Source organism: Nilaparvata lugens, chromosome 3 (assembly GCF_014356525.2).
Source record: "Nilaparvata lugens isolate BPH chromosome 3, ASM1435652v1, whole genome shotgun sequence".
Classification (NCBI taxonomy): domain Eukaryota; kingdom Metazoa; phylum Arthropoda; class Insecta; order Hemiptera; family Delphacidae; genus Nilaparvata; species Nilaparvata lugens.
This window is the reverse complement of record NC_052506.1, coordinates 31,568,078-31,594,845: the sequence shown is the minus strand read 5'-3', so window position 1 is coordinate 31,594,845 and position 26,768 is coordinate 31,568,078. Positions and strand designations below refer to the sequence as shown.

The 26,768-nt window shown below is 33.9% G+C and overlaps 1 protein-coding gene across 1 annotated transcript; it reads right to left on the bottom strand.

Annotated features, from left to right (window-relative positions):
- Positions 1-125: 125 nt before the first annotated feature.
- On the bottom strand, positions 126-26,768 carry LOC111054150 (elongation factor G, mitochondrial). The gene is made up of 15 exons (XM_039423535.1): positions 26,427-26,768; positions 21,640-21,798; positions 20,454-20,586; positions 17,866-18,070; positions 16,915-17,031; positions 14,475-14,593; positions 12,155-12,344; positions 11,638-11,812; positions 10,762-10,908; positions 9,610-9,804; positions 9,216-9,368; positions 8,285-8,402; positions 6,554-6,834; positions 4,599-4,807; positions 126-282 (listed from the first exon to the last, which is right to left on the bottom strand). Exons 1-14 carry the CDS (start codon positions 26,493-26,495, stop codon positions 4,619-4,621), a joined length of 2,250 nt encoding a protein of 749 aa, XP_039279469.1. The 5' UTR covers positions 26,496-26,768; the 3' UTR covers positions 126-282; positions 4,599-4,618.

Genomic DNA, 26,768 nt, shown 5'->3' with positions numbered 1-26,768 from the left:
GCTAATTCTGTAAAAAATCAAGTTATCAGTTGCATATTATATGAAAAAATAAAATAAGTAATTACAAAACAACATATTTTTTCCTTAATGGAATTATTTTGACATAAATGAGAAAACAATGAAAATATGATGAAACAGCTATATTTACAATATTTACAGCTTATTTGTAACAACACAAATAGAAACAGACGTGATCCACATTCACAGTAACTGTGAACACCACTGTTGGTCTTGCTAGCTTTTCTTTCTGTTGGTAACGACAATAACAGCAAACTTCATGTCCTAGAAAAAACCCAAAGCAAATTAATCGCCAGAACAAAATTTAGTAAACTAAAAATTAACTACGGTAAGTACAGAGTGATTTCTTATTCGAGTTATACTATTGTCCCTACAAAATTAAAAATTAACTACGGTAAGTACAGAGTGATTTCTTATTCGAGTTATACTATTGTCCCTACAGCAGTTTTCACAAACTGATGTCAGATATTTGGTTTGATGATTAATGGATTACATCAGTGGTTCTCAAAGTGTTGGGGCACGACCCCCAAGGGGGGCGTGATGAATGCTCAGGGGGGGGGGGGGGAAGCGCAAAGCTTGGTTGGAAAATTATTTAAATTTACTTCTAAAATAATTACGATAAGCAATCTTTCTACTTTTAAAATTCTACATGAAAATATTTTAATGAGAACTTGAATGGTTTGGCATGAATTCAAAACCCATTCAAATTCTCGATCAATGAGTGATCCCTCAACATGATAGAAAATAAAAACCTCATTGATCTCCAAGGTGACTATGCGCTTAAAATGGAGTTTGAAGAATATTCTCTCACATCCTTCTGGACTGGTGTGCACAAGGAAACCCAATTTTGAGTGAAAAGGCATTGAAAATATTGACACCATTTGCGATAACTTATTCGTGTGTTTTCTTTTTAGCTGCCACGAAATAGTAGCCTATATTTCGCACCTAGGGTCGAAAATTAGACTTTTCCGGCTCGAAATCGGTTTTCAAGTCCGAGGCCGTAGGCCGAGGACTAGAAAAGATTGAGAGCCGGAAAAACATTTTTGCCCGTGGTGCGAACGCTATTTTTCGCCACACAGAAAAATAAATTATATATATGTATATATATATATATATAATATATATACATATATATATATATATACATAATTGTTCACTAAGCACTTCCGAAAGCAAAAGTGGAAGGTCATAGCTCTAGCAAATCTGAGGTAATCTGAATATCAGGAAATTGTCCAAGTATTTTTATTTTTTATTCTGATTTGTCTAAATAACCTAAAATATTATGTTCAATTATGAGGGAGGTTGAGTTTATACTTTTTTATTCTTTCAAATGACAATAAGATGATATTATTATAAATGTTTTAATCATTGAATAATGAACACAAATAATGAAAAGTTTATTGATCAGCTGTTTTTTGATCACCTTTCCTAGTTCCATGTTAGCGGCTGGAAAGGGTACTCTTTCCGGCCTAGGCTGGAAAGAAACCTGTTCTGACGTCAGACGAGAGTCTAAGTCCGGCGCGGAGAAGAATTTTTGCAGCTGCCAGGAGGCTAAGAAGAAATATGACTACGCTTATCTGTGGGTGCAGAACGGGAAGATACTAATGAGGAAGGAGCAGGTAAACCGATTGTGAAAATATCGTCGTTGAGTGATCTCGATAGACTGTAAATTGTTTTTTCTTATGTTTCAATACTAGAGGAAAATATCAATGACTTTCGTTTATTGCAAAAATTTCGCTTTCGCTATTCGGGTAGAAATAAGGAATGTTTAATTTTTCATTGTTTGTTTTCTCTCCTATATAAATTGATTTCTCTAGTTGGTCAAACTTTTATATTACTTATATTATTTGATAATAGTATATCGTAGAGGTTATGAATCCAATTGTTCACATTGGGTCAAGCGATGTGCTCTAGTTGGTTATCTCAATTTTGTGTAATGATAACATTTTCAGCATTGGAAAGCATAGTACTGGTGACACAAATTTTATCACTCAGTTCAGAGCTTTATCAAGCTCCGTTATGATTGTGATGGCTATCCCAGTCGAATTGATAACAGATTTTTGTATCGGTCTATCGTTGTTTTATTATCAATCATGTTAGTTCAAACTGTTTTCTTCTATTCATATTATGTTCTGGTGGAGCTGCTTTTGCCAAATTGATTTTCATTTGTTCAAGGGATTCATTTATTTTTCCCCCATTTATATCAAATTTATGGAAAAGAGTGCAATTGTTGATTGATGCTAGTTAATTTAAACTTCAAAGTTAGCGAATGAATAATTCTGAAACGACTCTTTTAAGCTCAATTGATGAAGTGAATGAGTTTTTTGATTCGGATTCTGGTATTTTGTTCTTCCATCAAACATCCGAAGCCTAAATACTAATTTTGATAACTTCCTTTCATATTAATAATTTAATAACCAAGCCACATATAATAATTTTAAGTGAAGCCTGGTTGCAGGATATGAATGAATTAAATTTATATAATATTGTCGGATATGAAAGCTTTGCTGCTGCTGGTTCTGTGACGAGGGCGGGCGGTGTTGTGATCTTTGTTCATTCTTCTATTACTGCCACTAAAAGGATTGTTGCATTGCTGACTGTGACTCACTGTTACTTTTTTGTAAATACAAGAATTATTTATTTAATGTGTTAGGTTTGTACAGATTTCACCTAGGTGATCGGCATACATTTATTGCCAGTTTTGATAGATTCTTGGCTACCACCAAGCTCAGATTTATATTGTCTAGGGATGTTAACCTAAATGTTAGTGTTTCGGATGTTTATAGTGATTCGTATCTAAATTGTCTCAATGGAAATGGTATGCAGCAGTTAATAGATATAGGGACGAGGGTAGTGGGGTCATCTTCAACCTGTATTGACCACTTATCATATCGTTCAAATCTTTTTGTCATTGACAAAGTTGCTGTCATTGAAACCCTAATCACGGATCACCGGGCGGTGGCTTGTATTTTGCCTATAGTTATTGAAAAGAGAAGGATTCAGCAGTCTGAATTTAAAAATTGGACCACAAGCGTTTGAGTACCTTATTAAAATATGAAAATTGGAAACCTGTCTTTGAAGAACCCGAAACTAACAAAGCATTTGATATTTTTTATCAAATCTTAAATAACTGTATTGTAGAATCACAAAAAAATTAAATACAAACAGAACATAAAAATTTAAAGCCCTGGATGACTCCTGGTTTGTCAAATGCCATTTGTAAGAGACAAATTGCATAAGATGCATAAAAATGATCCAAACAATTTGATCCTCAAAAAAATTCGTAAATATGAAAGATAAAATAAAAGTATGGGTGAAAGAGGCCAAACTTCTATTTTACTCTTCACAGTTATTCTTCAAAACATAACCCCCGAGAAAATGGAAACAATAAAAACACTTTTGCCAGTAAAAGACAATAATAAAGATACGGATATTGTGTTGCAGGAGAATGGTATTTTAATTGATGACAACCGCCTAGTTTCTGACGTAATGAATAAATACTTTATTGAAATGCCTAAGAATCTTTCTGATTCTTTTCCTGCTTTAACCCACCCATTTCAGGCACAATCTTCAGAGTCCTTCAGAATTAAAACTAGCCATAAATCTATCTTTTTCAGCCCTGTTACACTTGTTGAACTCAAAACATTTGTTGACTCTCTTTCTACTCGTAAAGTTCGGTGACGATGTTGTGACTGCTAGAATCCTTAAGATAACTTTTCTTCTATTTCTTCAGTTCTTTTATATTTGTTTAACTCAATGATGCAACATTCTCTATTTGCATTGAATGTTAATAGTGAGCGATTTTAGTTCATTTCAAACAATAAAATAACGTTACATAACCCTCTAAAGTTGGGTCACCAACCACTAAAGCTGCCATATCTCAGTTAATATTGGTCCAATCGATAGGCAATTGAATTTACTAAAAAAAGTTATTCTTGTAAAGTTTTTGTAAAACCAACGGTTTATGAGTTATTTAAGAAGCAAAATTTGAATGGCCGCCATTTTGTTTCGATAGAGTTTAAAATTTGTAGTGGGCTACCTACTAGTTTAAAAAATCATATTCTAATCTCATCATATTCTAAACTCATATAATCTAATTTATTATCTTTTTATTCACAGTTCATAATACACACACACACATAATAATATGATCAGAAAAGGACCAAGAGGCCTAGCCCTAAACTGTTCCATTTCCGAATTTTGATAGAATTATGTCTAAAACGTAGGTTATGTTGCTTTACTTTGAATAAAATTTTGAGGAAAACTACAAGCGACTAAAGGGTCACTTTTTGATCTTCTAGCTTCTTCAATAAATATGCAAGCACATGATCATAAACAAGTAATGAGTAATTATTCACTTAACGTTATTTATTTCATTGATTCAGTTGGAAATAGCATCAATGTTGGAACATGTTGCAAATAAAAGATTTTGAAAGGGGTACTTGGATTTTTTTTTATAAACTCTCTAAATCTTGACAAAAATTGAAAATAAATAATTAAGACACAATAGCAAGCAAAGAATAATTATAATGTGAATTGAGGTTTTTGAACCTTCAGAATAAAATAATTGATGCACTTACTATATACTTTGAAGAGAACATCAATTTTTCTTCTTTTTCTTCTCATCTTCACGAACAATTCCTCGGCTTTCGTCATATTTCCTTATTAATTCTTCAGTAACAGCTTGATTGCAAGGAGTGTACCTAGAGTATTCCATTGAATATTCACCCTTGCCTTGAGTTGACGATCTTAGTTCTCCAATAAAGCCAAACATTTCATTTAAAGGAACCTGAAAATTTCAGACGGTAAACTGTGTAAATGTAAAAGTATCTGCAAAGAACTCACACAAATGGAAATTAATGAGAAATTGCATTTATTCAATTAAAAATGAGCGCAGCTATCCAGAGATTGTCAGTTGGGTGTAAGGGTGAGCATACCTGACTGGCAATTAGGAGGTACCGGGTTCGAATCCCGGGCTGGCAAATAATTTTTGGATAGAATTTTCATCTAGCTGTTACAGTAAGTCTTCGGGATGATTTAAATAATTTAATTTGGATTTTCATTTAATAATAATTTGTTTTATCACTTCCACCAAAGTGATTAGCTGATGAAAATAGAGGTTTCAGGTTAACATGGCATTCACCCAAAAATTACACTAAATTTAAATTAAAAGTTAAATCGCTTGTAACATCACAAGAATTTTCACACATATACATATATATATATATATATATATATATATATATATATATATATAAAAGCTATTCTGGGGAGAAGTGTCACTGAGGTTTTTATTAATATGAAATCAAATGCAGCTTGTTTGAAGTATAATATTTCTAAGTTTACAATTAATAGCAATCAGACTTTCTTCTGCCTTTTGTCATAGTCATTCAATTTCAGCTGTTTTCCATTCATAAAATCAAGCCTGGTAAACAGCTGTTTGCAGAACAAATAAACATAATTATTATGATTCTCATTATAGCATACTCTACTGTAATGACATTATATGTTTTCTTTACAGTAGAGTATGTTTTCCTATAGTGAGGTCCACGTTATAATGACAGTGGAGAAATATAGGAGAACAACGATGACGATCCTCTGTCTTGTCAATGTCTTCTATAGACGGTAGTTGATACAGGTTTATTGATGTAATATCAACTGTTCATTCTCGTTTAAAATAATCAATTATATGTTATTAATTCTATTTATCAATAATTTCATAATGAATTTTCATGATTAAAATGAAATATTTTGTTAATCAATTATTAATTCTACATTGTTGAAAGACGATCTGGCAACAGAGCAAAGCGAGCAAGAGATAGCGCTACCCGCTTTGTTGAATGATAGACAAGGATAGCGATACCATTGCTAATCAAACGATTAAGCATTTAATATATAATTATTATTGAACGAAAATCCTAAATAAATGCTGCAAATCACCCCGAAGACCTCTGCTCTGCATTATATATTAATTAGCATTTGAATAAATGCATTCTCTATTTAATTCCATCTGTGATTAAGCATTTATTGAAATAACTTACAAACCACTTTTGAAAAAAATAGGAGTAAAAATTAATAAAGTCAGGTTGACATTTTCATTTCAATCTAAGATACATCATCGTCTAGCCATTATAACATTATTGGGCCACCATAACTGGGTGTTTTTTTTCAATTGATTAATTAATTTATTCATCAATGACATACACACATAATCATAGCATGATTGAAATGAAACAACAGGCTTGGTGTGAGGGCTCGTAATAGTAAGGGCTAGTAATAGTAAGGGCTAGTAATAGTAAGGGCCAGTCAGCCCTTACTAATTTATTCCCGAATTTTGATTAAAAATTAGTCAAAAAAGTTATGTTTCTTCAGCACTTTGAACACAGATATTTTTATCCCAAAATGATGTCAATTAATTCAAGCAATCCACTATAGTAATCAGATAAGAGCTTGAGAAATATTAATAAAAGTTCTAGTAATAATGAGACCATAATGAAGGAAAAAATTATTGATTGATTGGAATAACTTTACCAACCTCAGCATTTATAGTGCACCAGTCAGCCGTACTATCGGTGGACATGATCAAACCACTTCGCTTGTTCAAGTGACTTATGAGGTTACCCTGGAACTCGATGGGCGCCGACACCTCGACGAGCATGACAGGCTCGAGGATGTTCCACTGGCCCTCCTGGCAAGCCTGCTTGAAGGCGCCCTGCGCAGCCAGGTTGAACGCGTACTCGCTCGAGTCCACCGTGTGGTGTGCTCCGTCCAGCAGCTTGAAGAACAGGCCCGACACTCGGTGTCCGGTCAACATTCCTGGTCAAACATTCACTTCAGTCAACATCATTCTACATTGTACAAGTCACGTGCATTTTGCTTGTTTCTGACGGCATTCCACATTTTATTAATCGGGTTTGAAGAATTTTAATAGATTTGCCCTGGCTGCCATTTCAATACCATCGAGTATGCTATTGTATTGTAGCTGTTAGGTATTACCTTTCTTTCTTTTTTCATTTTTGACACACCTGCTTGAAACACCTCGGTCGGTTGCAATATTCAACTAATGCAGGAGCTTTGTGACCCCTACCGTCCACTTCCACCAACCAGGATAATATTAAGACTCAGAGTCAGTAAGGGTAAGACCAGAACGGTCGGGTCGATGTTTAGCTTTCAGTTTAGGTAACGCTTGCAATTAACATCCATGTAAAGCTGGGTTTTCGTTTGTGCGTAAATGCCGTCGTCGACCACAACAGCATGAGGATCTCAGATTAGGTAGATTTCAATTTGTCTAAATAACCTAGAAGATTATGTTTTAATGGTGGAGGTTGAGTTTATACTTTTAAACAATATGTTGATATTATTAGAAATGATTGATTCTTGAATAATAAACACATATAATGAAAAGTTATTTGATCAGGTGTTTTAGAAAATTTGAAACTTGGACAATATGAATGTCATCCGAAAACAATGCTTGTTGTCGTCGACGTCGACAGTTTACGCACAAACCAAGCCCCATCTTATAGCCCAGTCAAATATCTGTTACTAGTACTAATTATCAGTTTATTTCTATCCTAAATTAAAACATCAAGTCATTTTACAAGAAGAGTCCTGTAATAGCTTCTCCTTGTTTCAAATTAGCTCATTCATAATCACTGCACTAAACTAATAAATTATTTTTTTCCACTTTCACTGAGCATTCCTGGAGGTTTAAATCAGATCTGTTGGCTTCTTTCTTTTCAATCTGCGTGTTAATGCTTGAGTTGTCCACAAGCTGGATTGCCTCAACATTTTGGTGGTGATGTAGAGCCTCTTCATAGGTCCTTGCTGTTTTTACAATCATCTCCTTGACTGTCTCCACCTGAAGGTCTCTATGAAGGTCGGCGTTCCTGATGAAATATAAAGCATTGATAGCATTTCGCAGAAACTTGTTTTGAAATTGTTGGATGATGCCAATATCGCTCTCTACTGTACAGTCCCACAGTTGCGCACCATACAAATCAGTATTTGTTTGTATAGAAGAATTTTATTCTAGGTTGAATTCCTTCCTTTCAACCAATACATCCTACTATACTTGTAGTTGAGCTCATCCCTCTTTTTCTTGACACGGCTTTTCTACCGAAGTTTGGCATCCAGAGTAATACCAATATATTTTGCCGCGTTTGCATAATGATGGTATCACGTGGTTGATGATTCTAGATCCTTACTGTATACAACTGTGAATCTCAATCAAAAACTTAACAAGAGTCTAAAATAATATCCAAATTACCTCTTTCGCACATGAGTTCGAATCCTTTTCGGACACCAGGGATGAATTGCTTCGGCACATTGGTTCCAACTGTCAGGTCTTTGAATATATTCACAGTGTTCTGATGTGCTGGCAAAGGCTGCACAAGACAAAAAAGCAATATGATAACCGAATAACTGGACAGAATATCGTGAGCTACATTACAGTGTGCAATGTGACTATGTTCAACTGTTTAGTTTGGTTTTTTTGTCAAAAAAAAACACTATATTCAAGGGTAATCTAGGTACTTATTAACTTGATAATATGTGACATGCCATGTACTAGATTTGAAGAAATGAACATGTTTCTATCGAACAATAAAAAATACATCAATGATCCAGCTTGATATGCCAATTTATTTTCACCATGCCATATATTAATCGAGATTAAAAGTATAAAAGAGGACCAACAGATTTTTTCCAATGAAGGTAATCAATTTTACATTAAACATGGAATGGATGATGATTCACAGAGAAAGCTATTAGTCTTTAATAAGTCACATCATAAAATTATAGGAAGCCTGTGAGAACTAGAATACTGATAGAAATTTGCTACATTACATTTTTTCAAGACTAACTCAAGTGCTTCAAGAACTAAGCTTCAAATTTTAAAAATAATATTTCTAACAGTTTTATAAGATTGAAGTATCAATTTCAGGAATTCTCGAACTGATAGCATACATAAAAAATACTGCAGTCAATATAAAATTTCCGATTTAATGCCAATTATTAGAAAGATTCGAATACACCAATCCTATTCATAAAAAGAGCAAGTTGCTAATGGAGAGCACATCCACGAAACAATTTACTATTAACACAGCTAAATTAGACAGCAAATTATTGAAATAAGTTTGATTATCAAATGTTCAGTTGGTTAATAGGTTTTTGCGAAAACTGAAAATGTAAAAACCTACCTCTATTACTCCAATAACTCGCGCAAATTGGCCTTGTCCTCCAGACTGCTTTTTGTGAAGGTAATCGAATTCAAATGGCTGAGTTAAAGTCTCTCTGAATGATACCTTGGGTTTTCCCAGTTTCACCTTACAGTTGTATTCCTTCTCCAATCTCTGAAAATCGAATTGTATACTGAAGATTAAGTAGATATTACAAAACAAAATTCTTAATAAACAATATTAGTAAATCACTGACAAACTTGAGCATTCATAATTTCGCATCTACCATTTCTCGGGGCTTTCCCGACTTATTTTGGATGGATAAGTGGATCCAACTGGATGCCTGGAGACAGTAATTGAGTCAGGAAAGATGCCATGAAATTAATTAGGTGCGGTACATTTTGAAGATTTTTACCTGTGCATAGATTTCTAGATGCAGCTCTCCCATTCCTGAGACTAGGGTTTCTTTGACATCATCATCGAAATAATAATGAAAAGTGGGGTCTTCTTTTGTGAATCTTGAAATTCCTTTTGGAAGATTATCACGATCTTTTGTGGTTAGAGGTGTGATAGACATTGAAACCACAGGATCAGGAACAAATATCGATTCCTGAAAAAATTGCAAATGAAAATAGCAAGATCCAAAAATTCAACTTGCATTGAAAGGATTTGATTACTAATGTTATGTAACCTGGTATCAAACAAATTTTACTTAATAGAGAATAGAGCGAAGCACCACTTGCTTTATCAAATAACGTGATACACGAGTCACTTCAGATATTTCATGGTCGTCAGTTGAAGATCTCGAAGAGACAACTTGGAAACTCATGTTTTTCATGCAGGCGCATGAATCTTAACTCATCACATGGATAATGCTTATCAGCGCAACCACGACACCAATCGCTTCCCTACTAAAAAGCAGATTAATGAGGAGGATAAATCTGTAACTTTATCAAATACATGTAAATAATATGTTATGAATTTACAAATGATAAATAACGATTCTTCTTAATAGCAGATGACTTGCCAATGTCACACCGCTACTCATAGTTAAGGTACAGTAGCATTTCTAAGAATACACAGTTTATTTAGAGTCCGAGTGATAGACCTAAGTTCTACGAAACGATACAAAATCAGAGAACAATACCAACATATTATATTATTTCCTTTAATGAATGCACTTGATTCGAAAAAAAACAAATAAACCTGCAATTATAGGAGCATCTAAATGTGTTTCTTGATCTTTGTTTTGGCGCTAGCCGCATCAAAAATGACTCGGTTTCAAGTTTATACGGGCTTACATAAATTTTACAAAATTCTTTTAATAAGTAAAGATTTCAATTTCTTAACAGAGATTGAATTTAGTGTTCATTATTGGTTTCAAGTTTGTTCTAAGGCACTTTTTTGGTTTGTGATTCATTTCAAGGAACTGGAACTCATCTTTAGCGAACAATGACCCATCTTTTCAACAGTCGAAAAATTATGTTTTTGTTGGTCAGATTGGGCTACTTAGCTAAGATTAATAATCTAAAGTTGAATCGTTTACTTTACAGTCTTTCTCACTTACCAGTGACAGATTAAGATTTGGGTCGACAACGAACGTATCTCCACTGGCGCAGTCGACACCGAACAATGCGAAAATATCGCCAGCAAATACGTCTTCAACATCCTCCATTTGATTCGAATGAAGCCGAACCAAACGAGGAATGCGAACCTAAAATCAAAATTAAACTAGTCTATATTAATCAAATTATCTATTTTTATTAAAATAGGAATCAACTCTTGTTATATTTGGCATAAATTTGAGCAACTCCTCAACTACAAACTCAATTGATACTAATCGGGAACAGTATACCAAGAAATGCCATCCTACCTTCTACCTAGCAAAGATGGATCCCAGTCACGACCGAAACATCTCTAGCTAGTGAGTAGGCTAATTATCAGCATCAATCCTCATGAAAATTGGGTGCTGTAGCTTTCGCAACATTGCTTCAATAATATTTTCAAAACATTCAGATAAGCCTACATTATAGGCTATCGTACAAATTCATTATAATATAACGAATAACTATCAATTTATCAATTGTACAAAATGTCAAGCACTATAAAAATAACTGCTAAAATGAAACTAATGTGAACTATAAAAAATAGCAAACTGGGGATAACCTAGCATGAAATGCTCTTCAATTACACGCTTAGTAGAAACAAATAAGAGTTGGTAAAACCCCTATTTCACTAACAATTTCAAAGTCGCGCTTGTTTACTATTTTCCCCATTCCTCCACTGACAATCCAAGGATTTTCTCGTAATGTGCCTGAGAAAACACAGAAGGATAGCTGTTGTAGTGTAAAATAACAATTAAGTCAAGAGTCAGCTAATTAAAACTTTGAAAAATTAAATAATAATATGCTGAAATAAATTATTAGACTAATAATTTGTTTACATACCTTTTCTTGGTCCGAACATTAATAATTGAATCACCTTTCTTCAATTTGCCTTGATAGCATCTTAGATATGTCAACTGTCCAAAACGTCCTGCTTCTAGTTTGAAAGCAAGAGAGATAAATGGCGTTGAACCATCTCGCACAGGATTCAAAAGAATTTTTTCTGGTTCTTCGCTGTTGAAAAATCAATCATTAAATACAAAGTTTTACTTTATTAAGATTGAAAAAGCAAGATTTGACATTTAAATTGAATTTGGCGACCATTAACACAGAGCCATTCATCTGTGTTAATGATTCGTGTAATGGCTGTGTTGATCATTCTCCACTCCCACATACTAATTGAAAAACACAAACAAATACACTTATTCAACATAACAGTGATATCTAACACTTCAGTAAAGTGGACCATGCAATTATTTTTCATGAGTGTACATATAAAGGGCATATATCAGGGCTTTATCCAGCTCCATCTCTGCATTTACAGACGTAGAAATGGTAAACAATGGTTTAACTTACTCTTTGGTTTTTTCTCTCAAGGCATAGTTCTCCACTTCTCCTGGGTTCGGGAGATAATCGAGAACTCCATCTAGAAATGGTTGAATGGCCTTGTTCTTCAAAGCACTTCCAAGCATCACTGGAGTGAATGTTCGTTTTAGACAGACCCGACGAATCGCTTCTTTCAGCTCTTGCACTGATGGTGATTTTCCTCTAGAAAATACACAACATACAAAAATAAAGCAATACAATGTGATTTATGCTTGGATTATCTGATTAATTTGCTTGGATAAGTTTATTATTTTCGTATTTATGCATTTTTCATAATTTATGTATTAGTCAAGAAGTACAATTTGTGCTGGAAGAATATTTCTGATAGAGTGCAGTTCACAAAAAGAGTGGTAAACTGCTGGAAGTAGCAACAGTAGATGAACCTCTCCTCTAATGGATGATGCCCACGCTAGTATTCGCTTGAGCGTGGTTAATGAAATGGAATTGAAAAATATCTAATTATGATTTTGGTATTATGTATGCTTCATTTTTATTTTATTATTTTATACTTTTGATTATAAAATTATGTATTTAAATTTTATTATGTTTTGAATATGTATTTATTGTATGGCAAATAAATGATTTGATTTGAAAATGGTATCACGATATAAAATCCATATGCTTTGCGGGATTCAAACCCACCACTGCTCCAGCATCAGTCTAACAAAACAGTTCTAATAGTAATAGTTATTTGTGCAACTAGTGCGCAAAGTGACAGTTTGCTGCACCGAAAGAAACGTTTACGCCCGTGCCGTAGGCGAGGGCGGAATGGCTTCTTGAGTGCAGCAGAGGAACTTTGCGCACGTATTTCACATTAAATTTTTCCTACAGTTACCATTGAATATGAAAAGTGGGTAACTATGGGTAAAATGATGGCTGAAATCCATCAAATATGTTTGTGTGTGTGATGCTGTTATTAATAACAACCTTAATTCATTTAAAAATTAATAATCCAATTGAAGTTGAAAATTCTCAGCCTAAGTTCTCATTTTTATTCATTCAAGAATCAGAAAAAATACAGATAGAACAAAAAATTCGCATTCAAAATACACGCCAACAGCTGATTGGGATGGCTGCAAGATGGCTGTACCGACAAGCGCGCGACCTAGCGGGAAGAATCGTACCTAAGTTTGTTTCATCCAGCTAAAAAGTACTGAAACAGGTTTCAGAAATTTAGACTTTTGATCAAATTACCAAGAAAAATGCTCAAAGTAAACTGAAAAATATTTATAAAAATAACATAGACAACAGAGAATATTTATTGTAGTATTCTTATGTTTTTTATTATTTTTATTTGTATGGATATCGAACGGTAATCATTTAACCTTAAAATTCGAATTTTATAATGTATATTTGCTACTTTTCTCATTGCTTGCAGTTGAAATAATAATTATCAATAGAAAAGAACTATTATTTATTAAATGATGAGAATTCGTAAATGATGATTATTTAATTATGATTTAGATGAACATTATTCTTGTTTTGGATTTCTAGATTGGGATTTTATCATAAATGTAGGGTAGCCATTGAAATGATTCTTATCTAAATCTAACCACAGTCATTGATACCAACTTAATTTTTGTTCTCGTGCACTAATCCTCCATATAACCCACCAACTATTTTGTGTTGCCATTTGCAAATCTGGAGTACGCAAAGTAATACTTCGCGCACTAGCGCGGAAAAGTGATTCTTTGCGTTCTGTAATCAGTGCAGGAATGGCCACTTTCCAAGGTAACGGTAGGAAAAATATATAGTAAACTTCAATAGAAATTTGTGCTAAATGAACAAAAATATGAGCTGCACAGCCTATTCCAAGGGAATTCCAATAGATTCCTCATGCAGTCTTGTGAACGGACCAATGCTCACTGACACTCAATTACTTAACTTATGAATTAACAAAAACGTATGATCAATGTTTATTCATTCATCCACATTCATGTCACAGTTTTTAAGTATGAAAAAATTATTCGTGGCTTTGATAATAATATGTCAAATACTGTATTTTGGAATGACTATCATCCACACTGGAAGATACTAAAGGGATTGAGCTTTATAATAGTCTAATAATGAGCGTATTTATATTATATCACAGTACAATATTATGAAGTCTACGAATACAGTAGAAATGATTGAATAATATTAGAGGTAATATTCAGACGTACAGACTGACAGGGGTCAATATTGAAGTATGTAATTAATATCTGGTGAACATTTTAAAAGCAAGATGAACATGCCAAGTTATGGTTTCGAGTTTCACCTTTTTACTATTAGGAACGTATAATGAAATTACCTAAGAACATCTCTCCAAGGCGTTCATCAGCATTAGAAACACTTTCCACAAGCTCCTGCCGAAAATCATTTGCTTGACTTCTCATCTCTTTTGGAATTTCATCCTCCCGGATAATATCTCTGAAAAAGTCAAATGATATGTCACCAAGCACTAATACTTCAAGAAGCAATATAAATACATAGCCAGAGATACATATGAAAATTGATGTTCTGTATTCATTTATATTTGTATTCATATTCTGAATTACAATGTAACTTGGTTATTGCGGCCGAGGCAGTTTTCTATTTTGTCTCAGGACTGAATGGTTGAAGGAAGCTCTGATAAATTTTGTCTAGAAATTGAAAATGATTCACAGCTCAATCCAATCTTGAAAAATGTTTGAACAGAGATTTTCAACTGTAGTGATAGGTTTATAATTTTTTAAAAGTTTAACAAGGCTTTAAACTTTGAAAAAATCAATTCATTCATCTTCACTGACTTTTCAATGGAGAAATGTGCGTTCACTTGGTTTCTCCAGGTACACAAGTTTTAGAAGGCGTAAACATTTTTTATACAAAGAATGTTATTCTTGAATATCATGTATCGCTGTACTTTATATAATTTCAACTAATCATTTTGTTTTCTGTCTACTCCAATATCGTGAGATATGGTACTAGATTATGATACCGATGATAAAATTTATTGGGATAAGCATTTCTGTGAGTATAACTTTTGAATAAATAAATACAGCAGATGAATAAAACATGAATGTATGGAAGATAAAAATTGTTTTGGATCGAGGCATTTCACCTACTTCCTGCTTTATACTTTCTTTGCAATTCATTTTTTAATGAGTCGTTCGACTAAAGTGAGGTCCACGTTATAATGACAGTATATTATTGATAATGGTGTTGTTCTGCTTTTCTATCATTTGACAAAGCAGATAGCGCTATACCTTTCTAGCTTTACATACAATGTTGTCAGTTTGGCAGAAATAGAATATATATATAAATTAAAACAGGAGACACAAGATATAGATTGAAAACACTTAAAAACTTACATGAATGTAAAACTTAAACTGAATGTAAGTTTTTAAGTGTTTTCAATCTACATCTTGTGTCTCCTGTTTTAATATATTACAAACTTTAAAGTGTCTTCTGTTATGTGCTATATATATATATAATAATTTTTTTTACTTTTGACAGTGACAGTACAGATTTAAACAAACAATCGTCAGGTAATCCACAATTTTTATTTTGCTTCTAAAAAATACTTGAGTAAGGTACGCATCGAATCGTATAATTCATTTTAAAATTTATTGTTGAATGTGTTTAGATATTACCGCATGAGAAACAATTACACAGGAGTTGACATTTTATAAGTTGAAACTTTGACCATCCTGGTCCTTTCTCACAAATAGGCTTCAGTTATAGGTTGGGTTTAGCACGGTATAGATTTCCAGTACCGGTATAAATATTGAAAGGCTATTTCAGAATTATTTCCATTAAAATTATTCTAATATATTTCTATTTCGATATTACTTTCAAAATAAATTGAAATAGAATACCTACCGAATAACTGAATTTCTGTTGATTTGAAGTATCAAAGCTTTTAAAACTAGCCACTGAAATTTAAGGTGTGTGTGAGAATAAAAATCTGATCTTAGTTATGGAAGTTTTTTAATTGTGAAAAGGGATATTTCATTGATGAATGTAATTTGACATGAAATTGATAATAATTATCAAAGAAAATGAAAATTAATACTAGATCAAAATGTGTTAGGATGATTTGAGTTACTGCTATTCAATATAGATGGCTGTGTTTTAGTAGTCTGTGGCAAAATGGAGACAAATACAGAGAATCGGCAACCCTTTTCTCCCATATTTTTTCACTGTCATTATAGCGTGGACCTCACCAATCACTATATAGGTCTTTTCTTGTTTAAACAAAATGTTAGGCTCAACACACACTTACGCGCCCAAGTCGAGAAGAGACTGCGACTCTAGCCTCTTCTTAACGCAGCATGTGTTTTCAAATGGCGAGGTCGCGGAGACTAGAATCGACTGGTCTGAGTTTCACCATTTGAAAACACATGCAGCGTCGAGTAGAGACTAGAGTCGCAGTCTCTTCTCGACTTGAGCCACAAAAGTGTGAGTTGAGCCTTAATATTCCATATTCGAATATAAAATGTTAAAAAATACGAAAAGTAAGAATTAAAATCTTAATTAAAGATTTTAATTCGCATGTGAACAAGAAGCTAGAGAGCATAGAGCACAATAAGCTATGAAAGTTTGTCATCGCAATCAAGCTTCGACTCCTCAAATGACACTTGTTTGATACTATCTTGTCATGTTGGTCTGTGATGATTTGTCGATAAAATAGGAAGTATAGAGAACTCAGTAAGAGCCGAACTTGAAAAGTAGAAGGTGATGAAAATTTAATAATATTTAAAATAACTTGCCCGTATTCGCCGTCGAAATAGATTGCTTTTTCATGAATTAGATCAACCACTCCTTCGAGGTTTTTTTCGAGTCCTATTGGCAATTGAAGAAAGGCGGCGTTATGCCTCAGTTTGTTTCTGCAACAAGAAATTCAGATGATCACATTACAATTACTATTCTATAAAGATGATTGAAAACTTACAAGCATTGTTTTGATAAGTCATCATAAATGAACAATGAATGAACATAATACAGTTATATCAATATGAACAATATATCAATGTTTTACTTAAACTTGAAAAATAATTACTGTGGAAATATAATGTCTACACCCTGAAATTTATTAATAAGTCCAAATGATTATTGATAAAATACTCGTATGTAGGGAAATGAAACCAAGGCAAAGTTTGTAGTCTGCGAATCAAGAATGATAAGTGATGACTCATAAATTATTATACAAGTTTGTTTAATAGATTGAAAATGGTTCATCATTACCAAGTAAATTTACAGATATCTAGCGCTGTATCAACATTTTCCAGTTCGCCTCGAACTTTTAAATTACCTTTCCATAAAGTGAGTCTAGCATCTTTCAAATCGGAAAACTCTCACTGACAGCGTTTTCAAAATAAATGAACTTCTAGCCAGTTCAAACATGTCAAAAATACTATACGAGATAAATAGTGAGAGAAAATAAATAGTGATTTAACACCAGGCCTATTAATAGTGAGGTCCACGTTATAATGACAGTATTTGATTAACTTTGATACTAGTATCTTTGTCTATAATTCGACAAAGCAGGTAGTACTATCCTTTTCTAGCTCCGCAACGATGCCAAATCTGTTTTTGACAGTGTAGAAATGTAATTAATTAAGGCAGAGGAGAGGCAACACTGTTCTTTTATCTCTATCCACTGCCATTATAACGTGGACCTCACTATACATTTTCTATGAATAATAAATTATTGTACTTGCCTCATTTGCATAAGAACTCTGTGCGGATTGGCTCCCTGACGATCCAACTTATTGATGAAGGCTAAGCACGGGACATTGTATCGGGTCATCTGTCGATTGACGGTCATCGTTTGACTCTGGACTCCACCAACCGAGCAGAGGACCAGAACTGCGCCATCGAGCACTCTCAGCGACCGCTCCACCTCTACCGTGAAGTCAACGTGCCCTTTAATACCACAAAACGTTCAACTTATACGTTCAAGTTATACTGAGTCAAGGTAAATTGGATATCATCAAGTTTGTTATTTGTAATTGGAGCCCCTATTAACCACCCTCATTGTTGTATATTAATGGTAGTAAAATGTCTGGTTTTCGGTATCTGAATAACCGGAATAAAGTTTTATATCCAATCATTGTTTAGCGACCCGTTGGAAGGTGCTGTTGAACCATCTTTTCTATAAAGACTCATTTTCATTCATTGAAACTTATGTTCAAGCAATAAGTATGTATACAGAGTTGGTGAAAATGAGGGGAACAGCTGCATATTTCTTTTACAAGGATAATTTGACAGTAGGTTTCATTGGGGATCCTATTTGAGTTAAAAACTACTTCTCTGTCGCTTCAAAATTTTGGTCCGCCATTTTGAATACAACTTCATTTTTCCATACGATTCATCCCATTTGGATACGGATTTCATGAGAACATGAATGGCGAAACCCGTACATTCATATCTCAAAAAGTTTCAAAGTTGTTCACATTCAAATATACTAGTCTGTGTAAAATAAGATGAGACTTGGCCCTCCATACAGGGTTGCCAAATCGTGTAAAATTGCAACTTTCTCAAATTTCCAATTCAACGTCAGAATTGGATGTAGAATATCATCCCCGATATAATTTCAATTATTTCTGAAAAACTTTCTCGCTTTCACCACCCACTTATCTTTTGAAACAAAAAAGTTTCCAGCATGTCGAAAATGTCATGTTTTCTGCTCGAAATGTCTCGACATAGACGAACATAATCATTAATTAAAGAATAACTATAGGTCGAATAAAAATTATTCAGACACCAATAGAAAGAAGACATTCTCCTTGTTAATTTGATATGAAATTATTACGCATTACGACGCCCCATGATTCTGAGAGAAGTGATATTCAAAAGAAAAACAAATCTTCGCGATGTTTCCAATTTTATCATAAAAGTTGAATTTCCTTTTCATCCTTCAACCCTGAAACTTTTTTAGAAGTACTTGGATATTCTACATCCAATTCTGACGTTGTATTGGAAATTTGAGAAAGTAGCAATTTTACACGAATGTGTAAACCTTGCAATTGTTACGGCCACCGAGGCAACTGGTTGGCGGTAACAGCAATTTCTTCGGATGGAGGGCCAAGTCTCAACTTATTTTACACAGACTATAATACATCATTAAAAATGAAATAATTGAGCAAGTTAACAAACTGGCAGATAAATTTTTTTTTGTTTGAAAGTGTTAAAAATGTTAGTAGATGTTTGACTCTACTTACAAAAGTGGAATTTGATATTAGATTTTCAATGTACTTATTTTTTATTATTGTATGATTTATTGGTTTCCTTGAATGTGGATAACTTTGGAACTGAGAGATATCGATGTGTGGTTTTCGCCATTGATTTTCTCTTGAGTTTCTGTATCGAAATCATGTATCATCTATGACCACCTTCCCATTTGAAAAAATGAAGTTGGATTCAAAGTGGCAAATCCATGATGACGGACAAAATTTTGAAGCGTCAGAAAAGTAGTTTTTTCAATTAAAATGTGACCCCCCACAATGAAACCTACTGTCAAATAATCCTTGACAAAGAAATATTAAGCTGTTAACAACATTTTTACGAACCTTGTATAAGACTGGCTACAATATTGCTGTGAATTATTGACTGGATTTTGCAGATCTTGACATTTTTTCAAGCGTACATCTCTCTCGTTTTACCAGCTAGACAAAGTTCATACTTTTCAAGTTGCCTACATCTATTCAACTGTTAGCAAAATTGAAGTTGATGCAACAGTTGTATAATGAGAATCTGTAATGAAAAAGTTATAATAGAGTAGTTAAGATAAAATCAGTTTGGTAACAGTGAATTCTACTCCGGAATAGTAAGAGCAATGGAAATAAAAAATAGTCAATGAGCTTACAAAATGTGTTATGTGTATCATTCACCCAACTCCTCTCCCATCTACCTTTCATTAAAATCATCAACTCAAATCAACCTTAGTAGATCACTTATTAATCATAACTTGTAAAAAAATTGTCTAGAATTGCTTTCGAACTGAATCTATAAAGTAATTGACATAAGCATTATCAATGAACAGCCTATTGTAAGAGAGCAATCATTCATCTACACACTTGCGCTGTATAATCATTAGAAACATGAGCATGTGGAAGGAAATTAGAAACTGAGTCGGAAACTCTTCTACTTTGTCATTTTTTACTTTGCTCTTCTACTTTGGCAGTTTTCCTACAACTTTTTGAAATGTGGAAGAGAATCAATTGTAAAAATGTAAATATTGCTTCATTTCTAAATTATGAAACAAATAAATTTTGCCTGGGAATGGGAGATAATTAGGATGAATTACCAGGAGTATCAATGATATTGATATTGTGATCTTTCCAAATAGTATAAGTTGCTGCCGATTGTATTGTGATTCCACGTTGGCGTTCCAATTCCATTGAATCCATTGTAGCTCCAACATTATCTTTACCTTTTACCTGTAATACACAGAATATAATTATCCAAAACATTAAGATGTTAATAGTAATAATACTTTCATTTTCCTTTTTTCCTTCGTCCTGGTACCCCCAGAACAAGAGAGTTTATTATAGAAAATATAACAGACAAAGATGAAAAATACACTTATAAAAAGGAATCTTACAAACAAAAAATAAAGAATAATAAACAAAGCAAGAATGACAAATAAGAGAATTCCTTTTCAGTAATCTTTTTGTTAACCTTTATTCCTTTCCTTTTGTTAATTAATAATAACAATAGTTGGCCTCCACATCACCCCTTACAGCCAACTCGTTCCACCACATGGCTCCAAGTGACTAGTGAGTATATGCTTAGGCAATTTGCGTGCAATAGAACGGCACAAGTGGTCTTTATTTGTCATAAAAAATGTGTTTTGGAACTCCTAACTGTTGGATAGGCTCCTGCAAGGATCTTATTCTCCTTTTAAAAATTCTCGACACTTCAAAAAAATCGATTTGATTTGACAGTTTATTACAGACTGCAACGCATCTTTCTAACGGAGCAGTGCAACTTCTGCAACGGCATGAAATTGGTGGTGCTGTCTCAAGTTTCGCGCCGGTACACCGACACCAACTCTTCGGTCGCCAACTTCCATACGTCCATGAAGACAGTCATGCAAAAAATTTGCATCAAACTTCATTCTTCAGCATTCCAAAGATTCAATTTTCACCTCATTGCAAAACTGTTTATAAGTTGTAAGCTGTTTATAATGTTGTTTGAAATGATAAGTAAAATCTATAACTTAATACTTAATCCTAGAACCACTGTAATAAGGCAATTTACATGAAGAATACATCAACACAACTTGGATTCATATGGATCGTCTGTTAGTATGAATAATTTTTTTCAACTTTAGCACTAAACTAATTGGTGCGGTTTTCTACGTTGAAGTGTTCATAATCCATGTAGGCCCACGTTGAGCAGCTGGATTGCTTCCACGTTCATATGTTGATCAAGTCTCCTCAAACTAATTAATCATAATAATTTGATGACTAAAAATGTATTTTACTCACCTCATGCATTTCTGATATCCTTCCTGTGTAATAAAGGATACGTTCGGTGAGAGTTGTTTTACCGGAGTCAATATGGGCTGAGATTCCAATATTTCTTATATATTCTATCGGCTTATGTTCTGAAAATTTTTGGTGAGAAGAAAAACAACGACAAAATTCCTGAAAAATAGAAATCTATTATTGATCAATGTTTTTTAATGGATTTTCTGTTGAACTGTACTTGTCAATTATTCTACAAAGCCCACCAGGAAGATCAGTGTCTGCAATTCTGGCTACATGCCTGTGTGACAAGAACTGTTCATATCATGACATTTCCTCGAGTTTCTTGCGGTGTCCTGCAAGCCTCTACCCGATGTATTGATTAAATGATATTCCCATTATGTCGTAATGTATAGAACAGGATAGCATATGTTTTAAAATAATAAAATAAAGTAGAATTTTTCCTTCTCCCATCATGGCCAGTTGCCCAGGAGTTGAGGCTTGAACAAATGTGGTGAGTTATGTGTACTTGTTGATTATAATCAGAGCCCGAAAGTACACACTGTCGATTATTCGATTAGTCAATTATACGGGTGTTCAGTCAGCAAAACTGGAAGTCCTGCATGGAACCCCACAGGGATCAGTGCTTGGTCCTCTTTAATTTCTTATACCTAGAATCTAAAGGGAGATCATTCTATTTTATATGCCGATGACACATCCCTGTTGGCAATGGAAAGAAATATTGATAAGTTACAGTTGGAGTGTGTTGGACTTCTGAGAATATATAGAGGCTGGTTCAGGGAAAGTATGCTTCAATAAATTGAATGAATACAAGACACATAGGCTAAGTTGTTATTTACATTGAGAAATGTAAGTTTTGAAAGAGCACGCTTAATGAAATTATTGGGATTCTAGATTGATCCCAAGCTAAATTGGAATGAGCATGCTTTTCTATCCAATCCGTTCTTGGGTATGATACTATAGCTTGGGGTGGAGCCTCCTCGTATGCCCTGGAACCAGTGGCGGTGGCACAACGAGCCATGAAATTGAACATGGTTAAAATTTAACTGGCTTTTGTGCAACCAGCACTAGCATTTGTCAAGACAAAAAACTTGTGTCAATGTCACGTTTTTATATTCTCCATCACTTGCCGGTATACGGCAAGTATATTTACCATCACTTTACTGTGACAATGTCACAAAAATTTTAATCGAATTTTGAAATAGTGATATTTTGATGATTTTGTCACAGACTATTGTTTGTTAACGACAGTCAGTGAAATGAGGCTTTAGAATGTTCTAAAATTATCCTCCAGTCGAAGAGTCGAAGAATACATTGGGCTAATAAATCCAGTGGGGAATAATGGGTTCGTTCTGGGAACAACAAAAAGCGGTAAATTATTCTAGTTCCAGCAGTAAATTGTCCTATAATGAGGTCCACGTTATAATGGCAGTGGAGAAAGATAGGACAACAACGTTGCCGATCATCACTATCTTGTCAATGCCTTCTATAGACGGTAGCTGATACAGGTTTATTAATGTAATAATTGTCAATTCTCGTTTAAAATAATAAATTATATCTTATTAGGCAAGAAATTATATTTTTCAATAATTTAATAATGAATTTTTATAATTAAGATGAATTATTTTGTTGAGTAATTTTTAATTCTACACTGTTAAAAGCCGATCTGGCAACAGAGCAAAGCGAGAAAGAGATAGCGCTATCCGCTTTGTTGAATGATAGACAAGGATAGCAAACACTGTGATTATAACGTGTACCTATCTATGGTCACGTGATAGGCAGACTAATTATCACGTAACTGGTACAAAACTACTTGTTCCCATGGAACGCCACTTCAAGATCCTCGGTTCTAGCTTTTGGCGCATATTATTGAAATTAATTTCCTGCAAAGTGTGCTGCCTAAATAAATAATGGCTGCCATAGTGTATTATCATAACAATTATTTGAAATAATAAAATTTCTTATAAAGTTATGTGAATACGGTATATTAGTGCATTACAATCAACAGTGTTTAAATTACTGTTTGGTAGATGCAAACATGATGTTTATGTCCACTTTAAACTGTTTACATTCAAATTAATTAATTTTTATTGTTATACAGTATATTATTGATCCCATATCATATGCATAGCTGTCAAACGGTTAATACTTTCAATCTATTCCTTCTGGTTTGAACATTTGATCTGAAAATCTAGACAAAAAATCTGGTGTGGCGCACTCACACAACTTTCCTTGCCGTTATGGAAATTGATCACCTGACGCTAGTGTTCCCGCGCATCTCAAGTCTATTATTCAAAGATTTGAGCCAGCTGGTAATAGGGCAATAACACTGAAGACACAAGAGGTGTGCTATCTCTTCATAGTGAATCATTTAATAGAATCAACAGTTGCCAACAGTTCGCAATAATTGGATAATTACATTTTCTCGAATTTCGAGCTTATTTTCAATTTTAGGTAAAATGTTACTGAACATTAGTTGTAGAGATTCTCATGCTGAATCTTTTTCACTCAAAATTTTTTTGTTTGAATTGTATCTGAAGCCTGATAATTGAGAATCTAAAATCAAACTTTGCATAGATGGGGCGGAGCTCCTGAAATTTTTACAGATATGGGACTGGTGGCAGTTGATAGAGCTTATCGATGACTATTTCAGGTATAACTTTAATCAAAATCGTTGGAGCCGTTTCCGAAAAAATCGCGAAAAACCCTGTTTTGACAACATTTTCGCCATTTTAGCCGCCATCTTGAATCGCATTTGATCGAAATTGTTCGTGTCGGATCCTTATATTGTAAGGACCTTACGTTTCAAATTTCAAGTCATTCCGTTAATTGGGAGATGAGATATCGTGTACACAGACGCACATACACTCATACACACACACACACACATACAGACCAATACCCAAAAAACACTTTTTTGGACTTAGGGGACCTTGAAACGTATAGAAATTTAGAAATTGGGGTACCTTAATTTTTTTCGGAAAGCAATACTTTCCTTACCTATGGTAATAGGGCAAGGAAAGTAAAAAGAAGATGGCTTGATTGGCCCGCACATGCGCAAAGACTTCCAGCACCGTGATAAGACTGCGAGGCAGGAAAAATTTACCGGTAAACGGATTTTTGAACATTTACTGTCAAAATGGTTCCCATGGGACGCGGAGCTTTTTACCGTTTGGAACAATTTATCGGTACACAGAACGCTCCCAATGATCATTTCAACTAAAACTAAGCTGAAATAATTCTAACATTTATTGCCTTGTTGAAAATATTTCCTTTTATAAAAACCTTTATACATACTTCTCTCATTAGTCATGACCAGAGCTCTGGATTGACTGTATCTGGAAGTGGACCTGACTTGGTCCTTGCCATATTATTAAAGCTATGTCAGACCACTTATTAACGTTTGTTCACTTAGTCAATATATAAAAATACTTGGAAAATTATATTTTGCACGTTTTTCAAGATGTCCCATAAAAAGCATCACAGTTTCAAATTGTGTTTTGTTGGCCTCAAAATATTCTTGAACAGCGTAGAATGATGACTCCACTAACTACATCTTAATTTGACTCCTGAAGCACCCGATGTCCTGGCTCTCACTCCTTCAGGTAGAGCGTTATACATTCTCTGGTCTAGCACCGAAAAACAATCCTTCTTCTTGCTCAGCCTGCAGAATTAAATATCTAATTTCACTCTTTCTCTACTGTTATAGGAGTGTTATCAGCTCTTCTTGCCAACAAATGATGGTTTTCTCTAGCATGCAACAGGGAGAGCAAGCTAATTAGTAGGGAAAGTTATTCTTCTGTGTGTGTTTACTCACAAAAATAGTAAAAAAGATTTATAAAACAGAACAAGTTTAAAAAACAAAAACAGTCAAGACTGTGAAACAATTTTGAGGTTAGGATGATGTAGTCTCAGCTTGACTTTGGACTTTACAACCGAAGACGGCCGTGTACGGACATATGATCCTGTTGCAATGGACGAGCATCTATGTTGGGGGATCGTTTGGACGAGTTCGGTAGTTTTCGACCGATGCTAGTTCGGACGAAACCGGTTTCAGTGGACGGCACCCCCACCGGCTAAAATGCACGTCCAGTGCCAACATACCTGTCATCAAATTTTTTGTTGGGATCGATTTAGTATGTTATTTTGAGCAAAAATCACAAAAATTAAACGGCGCTCACTATTGTTTTTAAAATAAACTAAGTTCAAAGTAGCAGAACTTTACATGCATTTAACCTATAAGTAGCTAAGGTTAGGAAAAGCTGTAGGTTAGGAAAAGCTTTATGTTAGGAAAGCTTAGATTAGGAAAAGCTTTGGGTTAGAAAAACTCAGATTAGGAATATCATAATTTGATGATTATTTCAATAATCAAAATGGCTGCTACTCTAAAATGCTACCTACCTAAATGCTAGGTTAAATGCATGTAAAATTGTGCTACTTTGAACTTAGTTTATTTAAAAAACAATAGTGAGCGCTGTTTAATTTTTGTGATTTTGTGCTCAAAATAACATACTAAATCGATCCCAACCAAAAATTTGATAATAGGTATGTTGGCACTGGACGTGCACTTACACCCGGCCCACCTAATTCGTCTGAAAAGAAATATCACCCTGGAGAGTTTCAAGCACACATTGTGACTACTCCAGCCAAGTCTAGTATCTAGATTAGTAGTAGACTAGTACCTACTTACCTATTATTTTGAAAAATTCCATAGTTCAGGCATAAGCGATTCATAAAAATATGAATTAGGCTACAGGAGAGATATATTCAACTTGAAAAAATCTTACCTTTTTGATTCTGATTTTAGAAAATGATTTCCTTTGCAGGGCATGTCTTAGACCATTTAATTGCAACATTTTGTGCTTGAAATAAATCTGTACCTACTTATGATGAAAAGTTTAGAAAATTTTAAGCGATACAAGATATTTATTTATTCCTTGACTCAACACACAGCTAAGCCAACGGTAAAAATGTTGAATCTGGATCAATATTCTGAAGACTCAATTTAAATTTTAAAGCGGTTTTATCTTACTTTACAGAATGCATTCAGATCGGATACACATTTTTGTACATAACCTAAAACGCTAATATTTCACCGTCGCATCGGCCTCCGCCATGAGTTTAGGGCC

Coding starts and splice junctions, on each gene's coding strand:
- LOC111054150 (XM_039423535.1), bottom strand. CDS start 26,495: ATGTTGCAATTAAATGGTCTAAGACATGCCCTGCAAAGGAAATCATTT. Junction 21,799..26,426: donor CTAAAATCAGAATCAAAAAG/GTAAGATTTTTT, acceptor TCTATTTTTCAG/GAATTTTGTCGTTGTTTTTC. Junction 18,071..20,453: donor CAATATCATTGATACTCCTG/GTAATTCATCCT, acceptor GTGGTATTAAAG/GGCACGTTGACTTCACGGTA.